Source organism: Gopherus flavomarginatus, chromosome 7 (genome assembly GCF_025201925.1).
Source record: "Gopherus flavomarginatus isolate rGopFla2 chromosome 7, rGopFla2.mat.asm, whole genome shotgun sequence".
Lineage (NCBI taxonomy): Eukaryota > Metazoa > Chordata > Testudines > Testudinidae > Gopherus > Gopherus flavomarginatus.
The window spans coordinates 61,610,969-61,629,063 of record NC_066623.1 but is presented as its reverse complement, the minus strand read 5'-3'; the positions used below and the strand labels follow the sequence as shown (position 1 = coordinate 61,629,063).

Below are 18,095 nucleotides of genomic sequence, written 5' to 3'. Positions count from 1 at the left end.
AGGGCATGCTTGTCAAAAGGGCTCTAGACTCCTCAAAGCAGCAACATTAAGACCATGAACCTATTTATCCAAACAGGAGCTAGAGGGCTTTTCATCATTTCTCTGCTCTCCTCCTCTGCTGGGGGACCATCATAGGAGATGCAGTAACCAAAATGGGTATTTAAGTCTCCAAAAGCAGAAAGGAATATAATCTGAGCACAGGAAATGAATGAGGACAAAGAGAGCTCCTCACATACACACACCAGCCTTCTTTGTACCTTAAGGGCCAACGGTATCAGACACAGCAAAACTAGAAGAGTCACATCTGCAATGCTCACACAAAGCAGCAATGAACACAGCACATACACAGTGAGTCTTTGAGGATAACCCACCAAAAACTGATTCAGAAATAAATAATTTAATGGACCATTAGATGCCAAGCTAATCCAATTGCTACTTTTTTCCAGCTTCTGCAATAAAACAATGTTCTGAAGAACAAGGCATGTGTGTTTAGGAGCAGAATTCTGCTAGGAGTGGAGAGAGTTGGAAATTAGATATCTACCTAACTGTCCCAGAAGGTCATTAATGACGGTGAGCAAGCTGTTAACAGAGTTCTTAGCTTTTCTCGCATTGTCTTCTGCCTCTTGGGCAGCCTGTGAAGCCTGTAGAAAAAGAAGTGTGTGTAAATGCAATGATGTCAAAGTGGTCAGGATCATAATGGATTTGCCTCTCTGCATTGCAAAGCTTCCCCATCCAATGCTTGCCCTCCTAGATCATGAAACTTGCCCAAGGACACAAAGGGCTAATCTCATATGTCTCCACACACTGTTTTGCACCCCTGACTCCTCTGTTTAGGATAATCCCCAACCCCATTCAATCTCAGATCTGAATCACAGCTTGGATGTGTGAACGTGGAGAGCAGGGCAATATAAAAATGAAATTAATTAGCCTTCTATAGGAAAACTAATAATGGAGGAGGCTTCCATTGGACAACAGAGACCATATTGGGCTGCAACCTTTCTTTTGTTTAGAGATGGGTAAATCTTAGGTCATGGAAGTCTGTCTCCAGACTATAGAGATGTGCCAGTGCTCTATAGTTAAAGTTACAAGAGGCATTATATTCTAATCCTGTTTTTTTCCTCTCTCTTACAAAACTTAGTTTAAAAATAAAGGTCACTAACTGGACTTGAGATCCAAACCAGATGTTTTTGCAACAGGACAGTCAATAAGATACTAAGAATGACAGAACAAACATACCAACTCTCACCACTGATACCAGTATCCACTCTTCTTACTGTCCCACGCATTGCATTCAGCTCCTAGAATAACTCACCATGCCTGCCATCATCATATCCTGATCAGCATCCTCCTGCTTCCTCTTCAGCTCCTTCTCGGCATCTTGCAGCTGTTTCAGCATGTCATCCACTTCTTTGTCTAGCTCTGTCGCATCAGAGAAAGTCTTGTCGGCCTCAGACTTTGTACTGGCAGCATTCTAAGGCCAATGTAGATAAAAGGTTCAAAAAAGGGTGGAACACGCAGGATACAAAAGAAAATTCTTCACCCCTTTCTTTCTCCCATAATGCACCAGGGCAAGTTTCTCTGCTATATGTGCCATTTCTGATGGGAGGCAAGCTCAACCACACAATTCAGCAGAAGATTTCACACCAACTAATCTCACTCCCTGGATTTTACACAGTGGGTAGTGAAAACCGTGTTAGCTCACGGTGGGCTTAACACAATTCAGTAGGGAAGGAAGTGAATAGTCCCAGCAGGACAGACAGGAGTAGAATGAAATTTACTCAGTTAATTTCACTACTTCACAAAGAGTGGCTCAAACGGTGCTGTGAGTCTCACCTTCTGGACAGAATTAGCAATTTTCTCAGCATCGTCTGCTTTGTTCTTGGCTTCCCTGGCATCATCAGCAGCATTACCAAGCGCCAGCTCTGCTTGCCTTGTCTTATTATTGGCCTCAGCAATGGTTTGAGTGATGGCAGGAATCTTCTTTAATGCCTCCTCGGCGGCTGTCTTGTTATCATTCACACGCTTGTCAAAATCTGATAAAAATTCAGGCATTGTTTTGCGTCCTGCTCTGGAAGGCTCAGACACTTGTCAGGCCAAGGAAACATAGCCAGCAGCCTAGCAAGCAGCCCAGCCTATGCTACCTTTACACTGGAGGGAAGAAGAACGATAGGGGACAGAGGGTCAAGTTGATCAATGCCTTTGAAAGGAGTGCTACGGTTTCTGTTACAGGAGACACATACGCTGGTGGTATCACGGGTATTAACCCAGGATGTACTGATTGACTGCAAAAGTTTATTATTGGCTTTCTCCCTTCTAGCAAATGCAGTGCTCCAAGCTTCCAGAATAGCAGTGACTGCGGATCAGGGGGGTTTGAGGCTCAATATGCAGACTGCATAGTGATGCTAAATTATAAGTGGAGACTAGCAATGTAGGTTGATGGTCACTGTTGAATGAAAAGTTAATTTCCAGGGGTAAGAGCTTAAACCACACAACTCCCTAAACAAGTCTGCCTCTGATGGAAGAGGCCTGGTTATTATACAAACCATGTACAGATATTGTCCCTAGAGGTCTCTCTTATACCTCTCAGGTTGCTGAGAATATCATTGGCCTCCTCTAGCGTCTCTCTTCCCTTCTTGGCAGCTTCTTCAGCCAGAGCTTTGGCAGCATCTGCTCGGGCCAGCAGCTGGTCGGCAGTCTAGAGATACATAACACAGCTCAGCATATTCTCATCTTCTGTAGAACAAGATCTAGCCATGCCATAATGCACAGTGGCCCTGCAGATCCCAGCCCAGTACAAAAAAGGGCTCATTACCGATGACAGACTATGCTTCTTCTGCAACCATATAACACATTCAAGGGGTACCTGTCCCCATGACACAATATAGCACAGTCCACTGTTGCTCATGCCCTCCAATGAGAATCTCAACACCACTACATTTTCACGAGCTTTTCCTATCTTGTGTTCAGAACCTGCTGTTTACTCTCTCCACCCACCGTGATGTCCACAAAGTCAGTTATTAGCAGTATAAGAATGTTTGAATCTCTCAGATCTGGTCTGTCATTTGCTTCCTTAGGGTCACTTTAGGAAACAAGAGCCTGCACACCCAGAACTAACCTGTTGTTCAGTCCTTCCTTTCTCCAAGAGATTCTTCACTTCCAGTTCCTTCCCTTTCATGTCCTCTCTCAAATCCTCATAATCCTTCAACTTCCTGTCAATGAGCTGATCCAGCTCCTCTGCTTCCTTCTTGATCTTATTTGCCTCATTCTGTATGTGGAGATCGGAAACAAAACCAGCTTCTGTGAACATAACAGAATTTCTTTGCAGGGAGACAGATACACTGTGCACTTTCTAGTGCTCAAAAGAGACAGAAACTGCAGCTAGACTCCTCATGTTCAGTTATTACTACACCTCTACCTCGATATAACGCTGTCCTCAGGAGCCAAAAAATCTTACCGCGTTATAGATGAAACCATGTTACATCGAACTTGCTTTGATCCACTGGAGTGCACAGCCCTGTGCCCCCTGGAGCACAGCTTTACCGCACTATATCCAAATTAGAGTTATATTGGGGTAGAGGTGTAATTTGATACTAAAAAAATTCATAACAGGATCAGGGCCCCACTGTGCTGAATGCAATACAGAACACATATAGAGACAGTCCCTGTGCAAGAAAGCTTACATCAAACTCTCTTCCAGTGTGTGTGTATGGTGGTGGTAGGAAGGGGAGGGGGAGAGGGGGATGGGAAAGGGGACAGCTTGGAGGGCTTGGCATTAGGTCTGAGATTCCTGCATTCCCTAAAAGCAGGTGACTCTGTCTTTCATCCTTCAAAAATGGATAAATAGAGAAACATGCAGTTTCCTGTGTGCACATCTTTCTGAGGAGGACTGAAATGTCAAAGTCCTGACTATTCCATACAGACAAAAATTACATGGCACTTAAACATACAGGTGTTAGGCTCCAGTATTTTTTGCAAAGTACTAAACAAGGCATTAATAATTTATCACACCAGTTTGGGGAAGAGGGGATAGCTCAGTGGTTTGAGCATTGGCCTGCTAAACCTAGGGCTGTGAGTTCAATCCTTGAGGGGGCCATTTAGGGATCTGGGGCAAAAATCTATCTGGAGACTGGCCCTGCTTTGAGCAGGGGTTAGACTAGATGATCTCCTGAGGTCCCTTCCAACCCTGACATTCTATGATATTTGCCACCATTGATCTTTGAACACACTGTGCATGTTGCTTGACTCAGATACCTCTAGACCCTTGGAGTCCACAGCAGGAAGACTGGTGAGATTAGCATAGATCTGCAGGGCCTTATTCCCAGCTTCCTCTGCCTCCGCATGCACCTTATTAGCCTGTTTCTCTAGGTCTCGAGAAATGTTCTTTGCTTGATTATACCTAAGAGACAACAGAGTATCCCGTTAGCCTATGATTTCATTCTTTTACTGACTCAGCAAAGGAGGGATAAAACTGTCTTGACAGAAGTGAAGACAGAAGTTGAAACAGAGAACTCACATGAAACGTACTGCTTAAAAGCAGGTCCCTCCCACCAGCCAAAGCAGAGAGGACATCTTGTTATAAGCACCATCCCCCTTCCCCATTCAAACCAAGGGGAGAATAATCTGCTTTCTGTTACTGACTCACTTCCTGTTGAGCTCATCTATGTCACTCGCAGTTTGGTTCTCTCCTGCCAGTGTCTTCAACAGCAATGTATACGCCTCTGTGGATGTATCATTTGCTGCCTTCGCTATGCGCACAATATCGTCAGCTTCTTGTTTGTGTCTGGGAAATATTACAGAAGGAAAATAATCTAATTAGAATTAGCAGCCAATTTTATTCCCATCTAACACTCCCCTTCCTCTCCCAGTACCACAGTTAGGATGCTAATAAAGAGGTGCTGTCTCCCCAACCCACTGACAACACACCAGTAAAGCTTGTGAGGGCAATTGCAGGGTATTACTAGGATTTTACACTGCGTTTAGGCCAAAGGTTGCTCTCGTCAGTAATACTCATATACAGCTCTGATGGCTACAGGTCCCAGAATTCAATGCCCCATCGTTGATCCAAGCAGCTGCAACTTCACATTGAGCAAAAGGAGGCTCGCTCTGTTTCAGGTAAATTAAGGTGAGCCTTCCATTTCCCAGCAGGGGCCCACTGAGCCCTCCAGAACGCAAAAAGCAAGAGCCCTACCCTTACATTGATGCTTTGTACTGGCACACTGGGCCTTACCGTTCAGCCAGTTTACGAGCTTCTTCTGCCAAGAGTGTCATGTTGTTTGGGTCACCACTGGAGACTGGTGGGGTAATGGACTGAAAGCAAATCAAACATCCTTTCAGAAGCTATTATTTTCCCTTTTTTTGATTGTCACTTTAAATTATTCGTAGTCATGGGTTGCAGACTTAATGTGACTGCTCTATTTCTCATTTCTTATATTAGTTTGCAAAGTCTGTGTGATTTTTTTGCATGGGTTCTTCCCCAAAAACAAATGCTCCAAGATTGTGTTTAGGATGTGTGAGTGTGTGTGAGAGAGAGAGAGAGAGAGACTGGGGAGCACATTGGGAGGCAAAGTGGTTACCAAAGTCCTTTAGGGTTGTTTATGAGTGCTGGGATATACACACAGCTCACCCAGTGTACAATGGAAGAGCCAACAAATCTTGTACAAAGATAAACGTTTCCAATTCAAATGCTGTTATAAACAGCAAGTAAAAACATTTAAAACTATGAATACCACCAAGAGTTTCCTTTCAACTAGTAATATTTTTCCCATTTGTTTGTGCCACACACACTAACAAAACTTATGCCCAGATTTATGAGATTCTCTATGACGTTAAACACACAATGTTACAACCCAAGCTCAGGGCTAGTTTGTGAGGAGGGGCAGGGACGAGAAATGTACTCAAGACGTTAAGAACCTTATTCTACTAAAAAAAAAAGGAAGACACTACACATTAAGGAGTTTGTCACAAAACACTCACCACATTGGCAACTGCCATCTTTGCCTTCTCTAGCATATTAGAAGCTACTTCAATCAAGTCTTCTGTGGCCTGCACCCGTTCTCGGGATTGCTCAGCTAGGCCTTCAGTCTCCCTCACTGTATTTTGGATGTTCTGTAATCGATGAAGCTGGCTTGCCAGAGTGCTGTTAATTTCCTTGAGACGATCCATCAGGCCCTGATCCACATCTGAAGCGAACAACATAAAAAGGGAGGAAGCAAAATTAATTACACTGGGAGCAGGAGTTGCAGAAATAAAACATTTGGTAAGCTACTGCCGTCTGCAACATGTTGGTAGGTTAATCTCTTGTTAAAAGGGGTCCAAAAGAGCCTTTTAAATGAGAGGGTAATTGGTTTACGATCCAAGTCATTATAAGAATGTGCACAAAAACCACAAGAAACGAAGACACCTCTACCTTCTAATGGCCCTGCCGGTCACTAAGCGTTTGTGAGCACGTTTGGCCAGAACTTTGAATGCAAGACCTGGCATATAAAGGAGGTGCATAGTTGCTTTTCCAATGAATTATGTGCAAAGCATGAAACAGTTGTTCCACCTATTCTTTTAGGGCAGAAGTTTGCAAATTTTGGAGCTGAGCCCCCTTTCAAGTTACATTTTTTGATTGCACCTCCCTAACTAGACAAAAATAGACATGCAAAAATATGCTTGATAAACTTAACAGAGACCTTAACACAACTGTAATTATATTACCTACACCAGTAAAGTTCCAAATACACTGATACTGACCAATGGCACAGCCAAAGCTTCCTCAACCTTGCAGCCAGGCTGCAACAATAGGGCATGGCCAATACCTGCCCTTCCCTACTTGGGTTTTTAGGGTGGAGGAAGATGCATGTAATAGTCTCTGGAGGCAAGTCAAGGGTGGAGGTGATGCTCAGGTCCCACCATGCAGGGCTGGCAAGAGCTACCCCACCGCCCCCGGAAAAAGATGTTCCTTCACACTTCCCCTTAAGGGTGCGTGCCCCAGTTTGAAAACTGTATTAGGTTCAAATTCTATCAAAAATGCACAGATAAAGGAGCAAGCATAAGAACATAAGAATGGCTGTACTGGGTCAGACCAAAGGTCCATCTAGCCCAGTATTCTGTCTACCAACAGTGGCCAATGCCAGGTGCCCCAGAGGGAGTGAACCCAACAGGTAATGATCAAGTGATCTCTCTCCTGCCATCATCTCCACCCTCTGACAAACAGAGGCTAGGGACACCATTCCTTACCCATCCTGGCTAATAGCCATTAATGGATTTAACTTCCATGAATTTATCCAGTTCTCTTTTAAACGCTGTTTAGTCCTAGCCTTCACAACCTCCTCAGGCAAGGAGTTCCACAAGTTGACTGTGCGCTGTGTGAAGAACTTCCCTTTATTTGTTTTAAACCTGCTACCCATTAATTTCATTTGGTAACGCCTAGTTCTTGTATTATGGGAATAAGTAAATAACTTTTCCTTAGCCACTTTCTCCACATCACTCATGATTTTATATACCTCTATCATATCCCCCCTTAGTCTCCTCTTTTCCAAGCTGAAAAGTCCTAGCCTCTTTAATCTCTCCTCATACAGACCCGTTCCAAGCCATGCACTGCTCTCTGCTGTGCAGAGAGTAAGGAATCTTCACCCCCAGGCTACAAAGCTGCTTTGCAACCACTATTGCATACCTGAGATGCAACAGCCTCCACAGCTTGTTCTCCTGCTCCACAAGGAGGAGAGTAACAGCTGGCAGATCTACACAGCAAAAGATTCACCAGCCTGGTACCTTCCCCATCCTAAAGACTTCCCAATCACATGGCTGGGTAGAGAGCCCCTCTGGATCTGGGTTCTGCAATGCTATAGGAGGTAGAAACCTCTGCATGGCCTCCCCAAACCCTGCCCTAATTCTAAAACTGATAAGTAACATGATACTATTACAGTTCTTGAAACAGTGACTAATCATATGGATACGGCAGAATACCAAGACACAGCAGGGCAACCCAAGGAGAGAGTTAGCTTAACTAGGTTTTGAGTTTTTTAAACTAGACCTTTAACATTATCTTAATACTGTGTCCTATAAACACACATGTACACATTCGGTGCATAAAGTGAGATTAATTTAAAAAAAAATAACAGCAACATGAAGGCTGACAAATCAACTACAAATGAACAAAAATCCTCAGGAAAGCCAAAAGTTAAGGTTTCTATAGCAATGTTACCTTGGCCACATTACACATCCTGGAGGTTTTAATGTGAACATATAACAAGTTTTCATTTATTAAAAAGACGGTTACTCACCTTTGTAACTGGTGTTCTTCGAGATGTGTTGCTCATATCCATTCCAGGTAGGTGTGCGCGCCGCGCGTGCACGTTTGCCGGAAACTTTTTACCCTAGCAACTCCAGTGGGCCAGCAGGTCGCCTCCTAGAGTGGCGCCACTATGGCACTTGATATATACCCCTGCCGGCCCGCCCGCTCCTCAGTTCCTTCTTGCCGGCTACTCCGACAGTGGGGAAGGAGGGCGGGTGTGGAATGGATATGAGCAACACATCTCGAAGAACACCAGTTACAAAAGTGAGTAACTGTCTTTTCTTCTTCGAGTGATTGCTCATATCCATTCCAGGTAGGTGAATCCCAAGCCTTACCTAGGCGGTGAGGTCGGAGTGAGAAGTCGCGGCATGGAGCACTGCAGAGCCAAAGGCCGCATCATCTCTGGACTGCTGGACCAGGGCGTAATGGGAAGCGAATGTGTGGACCGATGACCAAGTCGCCGCCCTACAAATGTCTTGGATCGGCACGCGGGTAAGGAAAGCCAGCGATGACGCCTGTGCCCTGGTGGAGTGTGCAGTCACACGGCCCGCAGGAACGTGGGCCAGGTCATAACAGGTCCTGATACAGGAGGTAACCCAGGAAGATATCCTCTGTGAGGAAATCGGTAGCCCCTTGACCCGGTCTGCTACCGCCACGAATAGCTGGGGGGACTTGCGGAACGGTTTGGTCCTGTCCACATAAAACGCTAGCACCCGACGGACATCTAGCGAGTGGAGTTGTTGCTCCCTGCGGGACGAATGGGGCTTTGGGAAAAAGACCGGGAGGAAGATCTCCTGGTTAATGTGAAAAGCTGAGACCACCTTGGGTAGAAAGGCAGGGTGTGGTCTCAGCTGTACCTTGTCTTTATGGAAGACCGTATACGGGGGATCTACTGTGAGGGCCCATAGTTCCGACACCTGTCTGGCTGAGGTGATGGCCACTAGGAAGGCGGTCTTCCATGAGAGGTAGAGCAGGGAATAAGTCACTAACGGCTCAAATGGAGGGCCCATGAGCCGAGTTAGGACCAGGTTGAGATCCCATGAAGGGGCAAGGAGGGCGGATCTGTGGATAGAGACGTTCCAGCCCCTTCAGGAATCTCGCCACCATAGGGTGGGAGAAGACGGAACGTCTGTCCCCTCCGGGATGAAACGTGGAGATAGCCGCTAGGTGAACACGAAGGGACGATAACGCCAGACGCTGGGCCTTGAGGGACCAGTTGTAGTCCAGAATAGTGGTGATGGGAACCTCCGTAGGGAGAAAACCTTTCTCCGAACACCAACAGGAGAAACGCTTCCACTTAGCCAAGTAAGTAGCCCTGGTGGAAGGCTTCCTACTGCCCAGGAGAACCTCCCAAACCGGGGCAGAGCAGCGTAACTCGGAGCCGGTCAACCACGCAGGAGCCATGCCGTAAGGTGCAGAGACTGAAGGTCCGGGTGACAGAGCCTGCCGTGGTCCTGGGTGATCAGGTCCGGATGAAGGGGCAGGGCAACTGGGTTGGCTACTGAGAGGTCCAGCAACATGGGGTACCAATGTTGCCTGGCCCACGCTGGAGCTATGAGAATCACTCGAGCTCTGTCCCTGCGCACCTTGAGGAGGACCCTGTGTACCAGCGGAAAGGGAGGGAACGCGTAAAACAGATGGGTCGCCCATGGGATAAGGAAGGCATCCGCTATTGACCCGGGCTCCTGACCCTGAAAGGAGCAGAATGTCTGACATTTCCTGTTCTCCCTGGATGCGAAGAGGTCCATCCGGGGACGACCCCACCTCTGGAAGAGTGAGAGGGCGACGTCCAGGCGGAGGGACCACTCGTGTGAGCAGAAGGACCTGCTCAGTCGATCCGCTAGAGTGTTTTGTACTCCCGGGAGATAGGAGGCGGAAAGGTGAATGGCATGGGCTATACAAAATTCCCAGAGTTGCATCGCCTCGTGATATAGGGGAGAGGACCTGGTGCCGCCCTGCTTGTTGATGTAGAACATGGTCGCCGTGTTGTCAGTGAACACCGCGACACAATGACCCTGAAGGTGATGGACGAACGCTTGACAAGCAAGACGGACCGCTCTCAACTCCCGTATGTTGATGTGGAGGTCCAGCTCCTGAGGGGTCCACAGGCCCTGAGTTCTCCGAGCGCCGCTGTGCGCCCCCCAGCCCAGATCTGAGGCGTCCGTCGTCAGGGATGCTGAGGGTTGGGGCGGATGGAACGGGAGCCCTGCACAGACTACGGACTGATCCAGCCACCATCGAAGGGAGTCCAGCACCCCTTGGGGGACGGTGACAACTGTGTCCAACGAATGTCTGATTGAAGAGGCCTCATGCGGAGTAGGGCATACGCTGTCACGAACGTACAGGCCGCCATATGTCCCAGGAGGGCCAGACATGTTCTTACAGAGGTCAGCGGGGCCGCTTGCAAGCGCAGAATGATGGCTGATAGCGACTGGAACCTGGGCAAGGGTAGCAAGGCTCTGGCTAGGGTAGAATCCAGAATGGCCCCGATGAACTCTATCCTCTGTGTGGGGAGCAGAGTAGACTTGTCCACGTTGATCACGAGGCCTAGGGCAGCAAAGAGGCTGCTGATCCTGCGGACGTGGTCGCGGACCTGCAGCTCCGATGTGCCCCGGACCAGCCAGTCGTCAAGGTAGGGGAACACGTGAATGCGGCCGCGCCGAAGATACGCGACGTCGACTGCCATGCATTTCGTGAACACCCTCGGGGCCGTAGAGAGGCCAGACGGGAGGACCGCAAATTGATAATGCTGGCGGTTGACCACAAAGTGAAGGAAACGCCTGTGCTGGGGAGATATGGCGATATGGAAGTAAGCGTCCTGCATGTCGAGGGCGGCATACCAGTCTCCAGGATCCAGGGATGGGATGATGGTCCCAAGGGATACCATACGGAACTTCAACTTCACCATATACTTGTTGAGTTCCCGCAGGTCGAGGATAGGCCTGAGGCCCCCCTTGGACTTGGGGATTAGAAAGTAGCGGGAATAAAACCCCTTGCCCTTCTCGCTCTCTGGAACCTCCTCTATGGCTCCCTTGTCGAGGAGCGTCTGCACCTCCTGACGGAGGAATTGCTCATGAGAGGGGTCCCTGAAGAGGGACGAGGGTGGGGAGTTGGGGGGGGGCGATGAAAACTGCAGGCGGTAACCGGCCTGTACACTGCGCAAGACCCAACGGTCCGATGTTATTTGGGTCCACGCCTGGAGGAAAAACGAAAAAGACGGTTGGAAAACTGTGGGGAAGGATCCGAAGGGGAAACTGGTACTGCGCCCTAGGGCGCACCTTCAAAATGAAGGCTTGCGTCCGGGTGGGGCCTTGGCGGAGCCTTGGTTTTGCCCCGTTTGGCCGCCCGACTGTCTGCGCCTACTGTTCCTGCCGCGGCGCCTATTAAGGTCCTGCCGCAGGCCGAACTGAGGATACGGCCCACGCTGCTGCTGTTGGTTCTGCTGTCGGAACGGTCTGCGCTGTGTCGCACGCGTATGCATCCCCAAAGACCGTATGATGACCCTATTGTCCTTAAGGTCCTTTAATCTGGGGTCTGTCTTATCAGAAAACAGGCCCTGGCCTTCGAAGGGGAGGTCCTGGATAGTATGCTGGAGCTCTGGCGGAAGGCCAGAGACCTGGAGCCAGGAAATGCGGCGCATCGTAAGCCCTGAGGCAAGGGTCCGAGCAGTCGAGTCCGCAGCATCTAAGGAGGCTTGCAGCGAGGTCCTCGCTACCTTTTTGCCCTCGTCAAGAATGGTGGTAAATTCCTGACGCGCGTCCTGCGGTAACAGCTCTGTAAATTTGCCCGCCACTACCCAGGAGTTAAAAGAGTAGCGGCTAAGGAGGGCCTGCTGGTTCGAGACCCTGAGCTGTAGCGCCCCCGCTGAATAGACCTTACGGCCCAGGAGGTCCATCCGCCTCGCCTCCTTAGACTTGGGCGCCGGGGCCTCTTGACCATGGCACTCCCTGTCGTTCACCGACTGGACCACAAGGGAGCAGGGTGTCGGGTGAACGTGTAAGTATTCATAGCCCTTAGAGGGGGCCATGTACTTTCTTTCCACTCCTCGAGCGGTTGGAGGGATGGAGGCCGGTGACTGCCAGATAGTGGTGGCGTTGGCCTGAATAGTCTTAATGAAGGGCAGGGCCACTCTGGTGGGCGCATCGGCGGAGAGGATGCTCACCATCGGGTCCTCGATTTCAGAGACCTCCTCTGCTTGAATGTCTAGGTTTTGCGCCACGTGCCTGTGGAGGTCCTGATGTGCCCTAAGATCTAGAGGGTGAGGGCTGGAGGACGAGGTACCTGCCACCGCCTCATCAGGGGAAGACGACGAGGAGACCCCTGGCAGCAGAGCGTCCACGGGGGGTTCTGTCTCGGGCTGCACCTCCGGCTCTGGAGAGAGCTCTGGGTCCTGGTGGCTGAACCTGTCCTCGGCTTCCGGGGAGGGAGGGGGTCCAGACACCGTTGCCTCTGGTGGCCTGCGTTCCGCCGCAGGGCGGGGAGTGATATGTTGTGGACCCTGGGCTTGGCGGTACGCCCAGGGGGTCCAAAACCCCCACTACTGAGGCCCTCGTTCTTGAGGCGGAGGGTCCTGAAACAGGGCCGCATGTCTGTCCTGCCCCAGTGTGTAGGCGCTCTCCGCCTGAGAGGACACGGATGGTTCCCTTGAAGGCCAAGGAGGCGCCGAGCCACTTTGATAGACCTCTCTATACGCCGACTATCTCCTCGGTGCCGACGATCGGTACCGTGAGTCGTGCCAGTGCCGGGATTGGGACCGGGAACGGTGTGGTAGTCGGTGCCGGGATCCGGATCGGGATCTGCCTCGAGGTCGGTGCTGAGAGCGGGACCGCGATCTGCGTTCAGCACGGTGCCGGGATGGCACTGGGGACCGGGACCTGCCACCGACGCGGTGCCGGGAGGTCGACCAGGACTGGGACCTACCACCGGCTCGGTGCCGGGAGGTCGACCGAGGAGCTGAATGCCGAGGTGAACGGCTCCTACAGTCTCGGTGCCGGTGGTAAGAGGAGCCAGACCAGGACCGTGCAGATGCTGACCGGCGCCGCGAGTGTGACCAGTACCGCCGAGGAGAATGGTGCCGGGACTGCGAGCGGCGCCAAGAGAGCGAGCGTTCACGTCTCCGGGGCGATCGGTGCCTGGACTCCGGAGACGGCGCTCTCAGCATTGGCTTGCCTCTGGAGGTTACCCGCCCTGGGGGTACCGTGGTCTGAGGCTGCAATGGCTCAGTGAGCGCTATCAAGTCCCGTGCCGAGGCGAAGGTCTCCGGCGTAGATGGGACTAACAGTTCGACCCCCGATCTCAAGGGGGAGCTAGGAGGGGCCGGACTCGACGGACCTTCCGGGCCCGGAGTCGACAGCAGCTCTGCAGGCGGTGCCGCGGCCAAGGTAGGTGCTGGGCGTTCCACTCGAGCCTGCCTAGATGGTGTTGCAGACGTCGAGGGTCTTGGATCAGTTCCCGGTGCCGGGGATGGACGGTGCCGGGGAGTCTTGCCGGTGCCGGCGTGGTCCGGTGCCGGAGTAGAGGTGGCCGGTTGTGCTGCCGGTACCGGAGTCAGTGCCGCTTCCATTAGGAGAGCGCTGAGTCTTTGATCCCTCTCCTTCTTTGTGCGAGGCTTAAAGGCCTTGCAGATACGACACTTCTCAGTGATGTGCGATTCCCCCAGGCACTTGAGGCACGCGTCGTGGGGATCGCTAGTCAGCATCGGCTTCTTGCATGCCGAGCACTGCTTGAAGCCCGGCGAACTAGGCATGAGCCTGGTGCCGGGCGCCGGGAAGGGCAATGGCCCACCCCGCGAATAAGTTCTACAACTATATACAATAAACAACTAACTACTATACTACCTAAAACTGTTTTTGAAACTATTTACAACTACAACTACTAACAGTGTACAAGGGAGAGCTAAGGATGTGGAGGACAGCAAGCCGCACTCCACAGTTCAAGCAACCGACACGGCGGTAAGAAGGAACTGAGGAGCGGGCGGGCCGGCAGGGGTATATATCAAGTGCCATAGTGGCGCCGCTCTAGGGGGCGACCTGCCGGCCCACTGGAGTTGCTAGGGTAAAAAGTTTCCAGCAAACGTGCACGCGCAGCGCGCATACCTACCTGGAATGGATATGAGCAATCACTCGAAGAAGAACTATATATTCAGACAGAAAATACTACACATGCACCAAGTGTTCACATTAATGTGGTTCAGGAAGTTGACATGAGGTTTTTCGAGTCCCTGTTCTCTCAACTTTAATGGTGAACTAACCATTTCTGCACTTAATTTGCCTTTTCTTTATTTCAGAGAGGAGCAAAAAAAAGCAAAAAACCCGGAGCTCTCCCTATTACACTAGCGCACTTTAGCTTCACAGCCTTTCCTGAGATGCAGGTAAACTGAGGGTATGTCTACACAGCATTATAGACTGAATGGGAGCGAGCCAACCAGCCCAGACAGACAGGCTCGAGGAGAAGTGGGACTCATTTTAGCACTCTACATACACCTTTGGAGACAGCACTTTGAAGCTATGGCTCAGGCTGGAGCTCAGCCCTCCCAAGGCCCCAGTGGCTCAAGCTCAAGCCCCAACTTCGAAGAGCTGTCTATTGAGTCATCTTTAGCGCACCAGCATGAGCCCCACTATCCCAAGCCTGAGGCTCCCACTAGCTTCAAAATGCTGTGCAGACATACCCTAGGAGACCCCAAAGGTAAAGTGACCCCTGCATGCCTAAGGTCAAGCTATTTAGAGTCTTAAGGAGCCACAAGACCCCTCAAACAGTAACAATGCTGAACATTTAAACACTGAATTTACTTTTGTAAAAGGGGAGTTATTTACCTCCTCAAATGAGGGCTAGGAAGCAAACCAACCAAAGATCCAATCCTATAACCACCTGTGCATTCGAATCACTTACATAAGCAGGTCATATAGTTCCAGCACCAAGAACTACAAAAAACTATTATCCTAATTTCTTAAATGATTGTGCACATTTGGGAAGGTTTCTCAGACAGCATGGACTTGCTCCTCCTACGCTGGCCAGCACACAGTCCACCTTTACTCCCAGAGTTCAGTGCAATCATTCATAGTGCTGGACACCCTACAAGAGTCTCAGACCAACAACTGTCAATCCAAACTACAACCTCCTTGGCTGGTGGGTGTGTCCTGAAATGGTCAGAGGACATGGACTCAAGTGCCAGCACCATGCAGATGATACAGAGGCTGACCGAAACGGATACCTGTCACTACCATATGACCACACCACGGCCACCAATATGGCTTCAGTGCTGGCATGGGATCAGCTCATGGATGAACAGTGGCTGACTGAAGCTGAACCCAAGCAAGACAGAGGTGATGCTGGTGGGCAGTGGAAAGCATTTAGAAGAATGTGCAGCCATGGTGCAGTCTCCTTTGGATGAAGGCAAACACCCACAATTGATCAATTAAGAGTGCAGTTTAGGAGTACTCCTGGGATTTCTCACCAACACTAAGCTCTTGCACAACAGCACCTGTGTGCAGTGTTTTCTACCATCTCTGGTTGGCTAGGAGGCTCCTTTCCATCCTGGCAGACAGCGACATTGCTTTGGTCATACACACCTTTGTCACTGGACTACAGCAATGTGATATGCCTGGGGATGAAGCTACTAGCCCCTAAGAAACCCTAACTAGCACAAAATTCTACAGCATGTGTCATCTTCAACAAGGGCTATTAAAAGCACATCAAACCTGTCCTTGGCTCTCTATACCGGCTACCCACAGTCTTTATCTTCTAGACCTTCAATGGCCTGGGCCCAGCATATCTTTTAAAGAGTGCCAAAAGCTCCAGGATGAAGACCATGGTTGACAATTCAGCTCCTTGGGCACCATGGAACTCTCTACCAAGAGGGTAAAGCTCGTCTGTGTAGAAAACAGAGCTTTTTCCAAGGCTGGACCGAGACTATGGAACAAACTTGCACAGGAACTAAGAACCACCACAAGTCTCATTCTTTCTGCTCCAAGCTCATGGTGTGTTTCTTTGACAACGGTCTTTTCTAACAAATGCACAACATGTACATTTAAAAACATGCATATACCCAACGTAAGCCACATCACTTAGCAAACTGCTGAAAGATGCAGACATGCTAGGGTGAGGAGAGCAACATAAGAACCGACAGAGAACGGAGCTTGACCAAACCCGGAAAACATCACCTACTCATCTCTGGGCTAAGACTAAACAAGGAATGTTTAGGCCCAAAGAAATTACTTTGGGAAAACTATGAGCAACAGCGGGAACATTGCTACTGGTGAATACTATGAAAATATACACATCCCTACATTAAGAGATGTTTATTTTTAAACAAGCAGAAAGATTTTCATAGTTAATCAGTAAAAGTGTCTTTAAATTAGTCTCTCCTCTGTGTGGGCCAGTTGTCTTTTTGTCAGTTTTAGACAGCTCTTTATTTTTGTTTATTATACAGAGACATGAATACTGTCAGGAATAAAATACAACCACCCCCATGCACACTTCCCCAACCATATTTTGAAATGTTCACAGCTCCTGAAGCAAATTATGTGGTAACAAAAAGAAGCTTTTCTCCCCTAATGGACTAGGAATACAGCAAATCGTTAGCTCCATGGCACCCTTTGTCAGACCAGTTCAACCTACCTTTGCTGTTCTGTGCATCTCGGAGCAAGTCTGTGACATCTCTCTCTGCCTCCTTCAGTCTGTCCTCAAAGGCCTGATCAGTCACTGTTTCATCTCCTGTACCAAGGTTTGCTATAAGATTTTCCAGCTCCTGCAGCCTCTCACGTTGTTCTGCCACCTAAGCAAAGGAGATAGGGGGACAGAAATAAACAGCCTCCTTCCAAAAGCTGACACACAAAGTACTCGTCAGTTGTTTCAGCTTCCAGGAGGTGTCGCTCAGACACCGTGTGAGAATCTCCATGCAAGTACATCTAGATCCATGTCTGTCTCTCTCGGAAGAGTTCATCCCCCAGCAAGCAGCAGAGGGGTATGCTGCTTGGTGTCTGTCAGCCTCCAACAGTAATAGGAGACAAGCAGAACATTACATTGCCGGTCTTACCTTATCTCTAACCAGTCTATAGCACGCAGGACATTCTTGACAGCCAGGCCAGGACCGATTGTAGAAATAATTCTCTTCACACTGGTCACAACGGCTCCCCACAAAGCCTTCCTTACACTCACAGCGACCATCCTCCTTGCACTGGAGGGAGCGAGAGCCCTCGGTGTCACAGTCACATGCTGCATAAAAGTTAAAGCATGGGAATTAGACTGGCTGGGAGAAAGACAGACCGAGAACTGCTCTGAACTGCAGACTGTTCTCCGAAAGAACACCACAGCAGCACACAGTTTGAGGCTTGACACTTCTGTGCACTGTATCAGGCAAAGCATAAGATGTAACTTCTCAGTTTGAGACACTATTCACACCAATGCCCCACAAACTGACCTCTCTGTATTGGTCCATCTCATTAGAATGATCTGCAAATAGTTAATTTGCTCTCACAGTACAAGGAAGTTGAAAAGAAGAGTAGATCCAGCCCTAAATTTGTATCACATTTACACTTTGTTTCTTCTCAGGACTGAGTCAGCAACTTATGGGCACATTCCAGAGTAGAGATGCAGGAGCTTAGAGAGCAGAAAACAGAACTGTTCTGGAAAAATATTCAGAGCAAGTGTTTATGCCAAAAAGAAGTAGATGTCTACAAGTAAATGCAATCAGAGCTCCCCAGAGACAGAAAAAGAAACACTTACAAATAAATCAAGATTCAAAACACCCTCACTGGGACCAGGTCCCAACCACTGTCCGGGATGTGGACACAATAAGACAACCTTTGTTTGTCACATT

General features: G+C 49.3%; 1 protein-coding gene across 1 annotated transcript in view; it reads right to left on the bottom strand.

The window, feature by feature from the left end:
* LAMC1 (laminin subunit gamma 1) overlaps positions 1-18,095 on the bottom strand; it is a 146,394-nt gene that overhangs the window by 3,961 nt on the left and 124,338 nt on the right. Inside the window, exons 17-27 of the mRNA XM_050963690.1 lie at positions 17,313-17,491; positions 16,895-17,051; positions 5,974-6,179; positions 5,228-5,307; positions 4,643-4,780; positions 4,252-4,396; positions 3,116-3,265; positions 2,581-2,695; positions 1,834-2,033; positions 1,313-1,471; positions 542-641 (exon numbers count right to left, since the gene is read on the bottom strand). Of these exons, the coding sequence (XP_050819647.1) occupies positions 542-641; positions 1,313-1,471; positions 1,834-2,033; positions 2,581-2,695; positions 3,116-3,265; positions 4,252-4,396; positions 4,643-4,780; positions 5,228-5,307; positions 5,974-6,179; positions 16,895-17,051; positions 17,313-17,491 (1,629 nt within the window). The remainder of the gene's footprint in view (positions 1-541; positions 642-1,312; positions 1,472-1,833; positions 2,034-2,580; positions 2,696-3,115; positions 3,266-4,251; positions 4,397-4,642; positions 4,781-5,227; positions 5,308-5,973; positions 6,180-16,894; positions 17,052-17,312; positions 17,492-18,095) is intronic.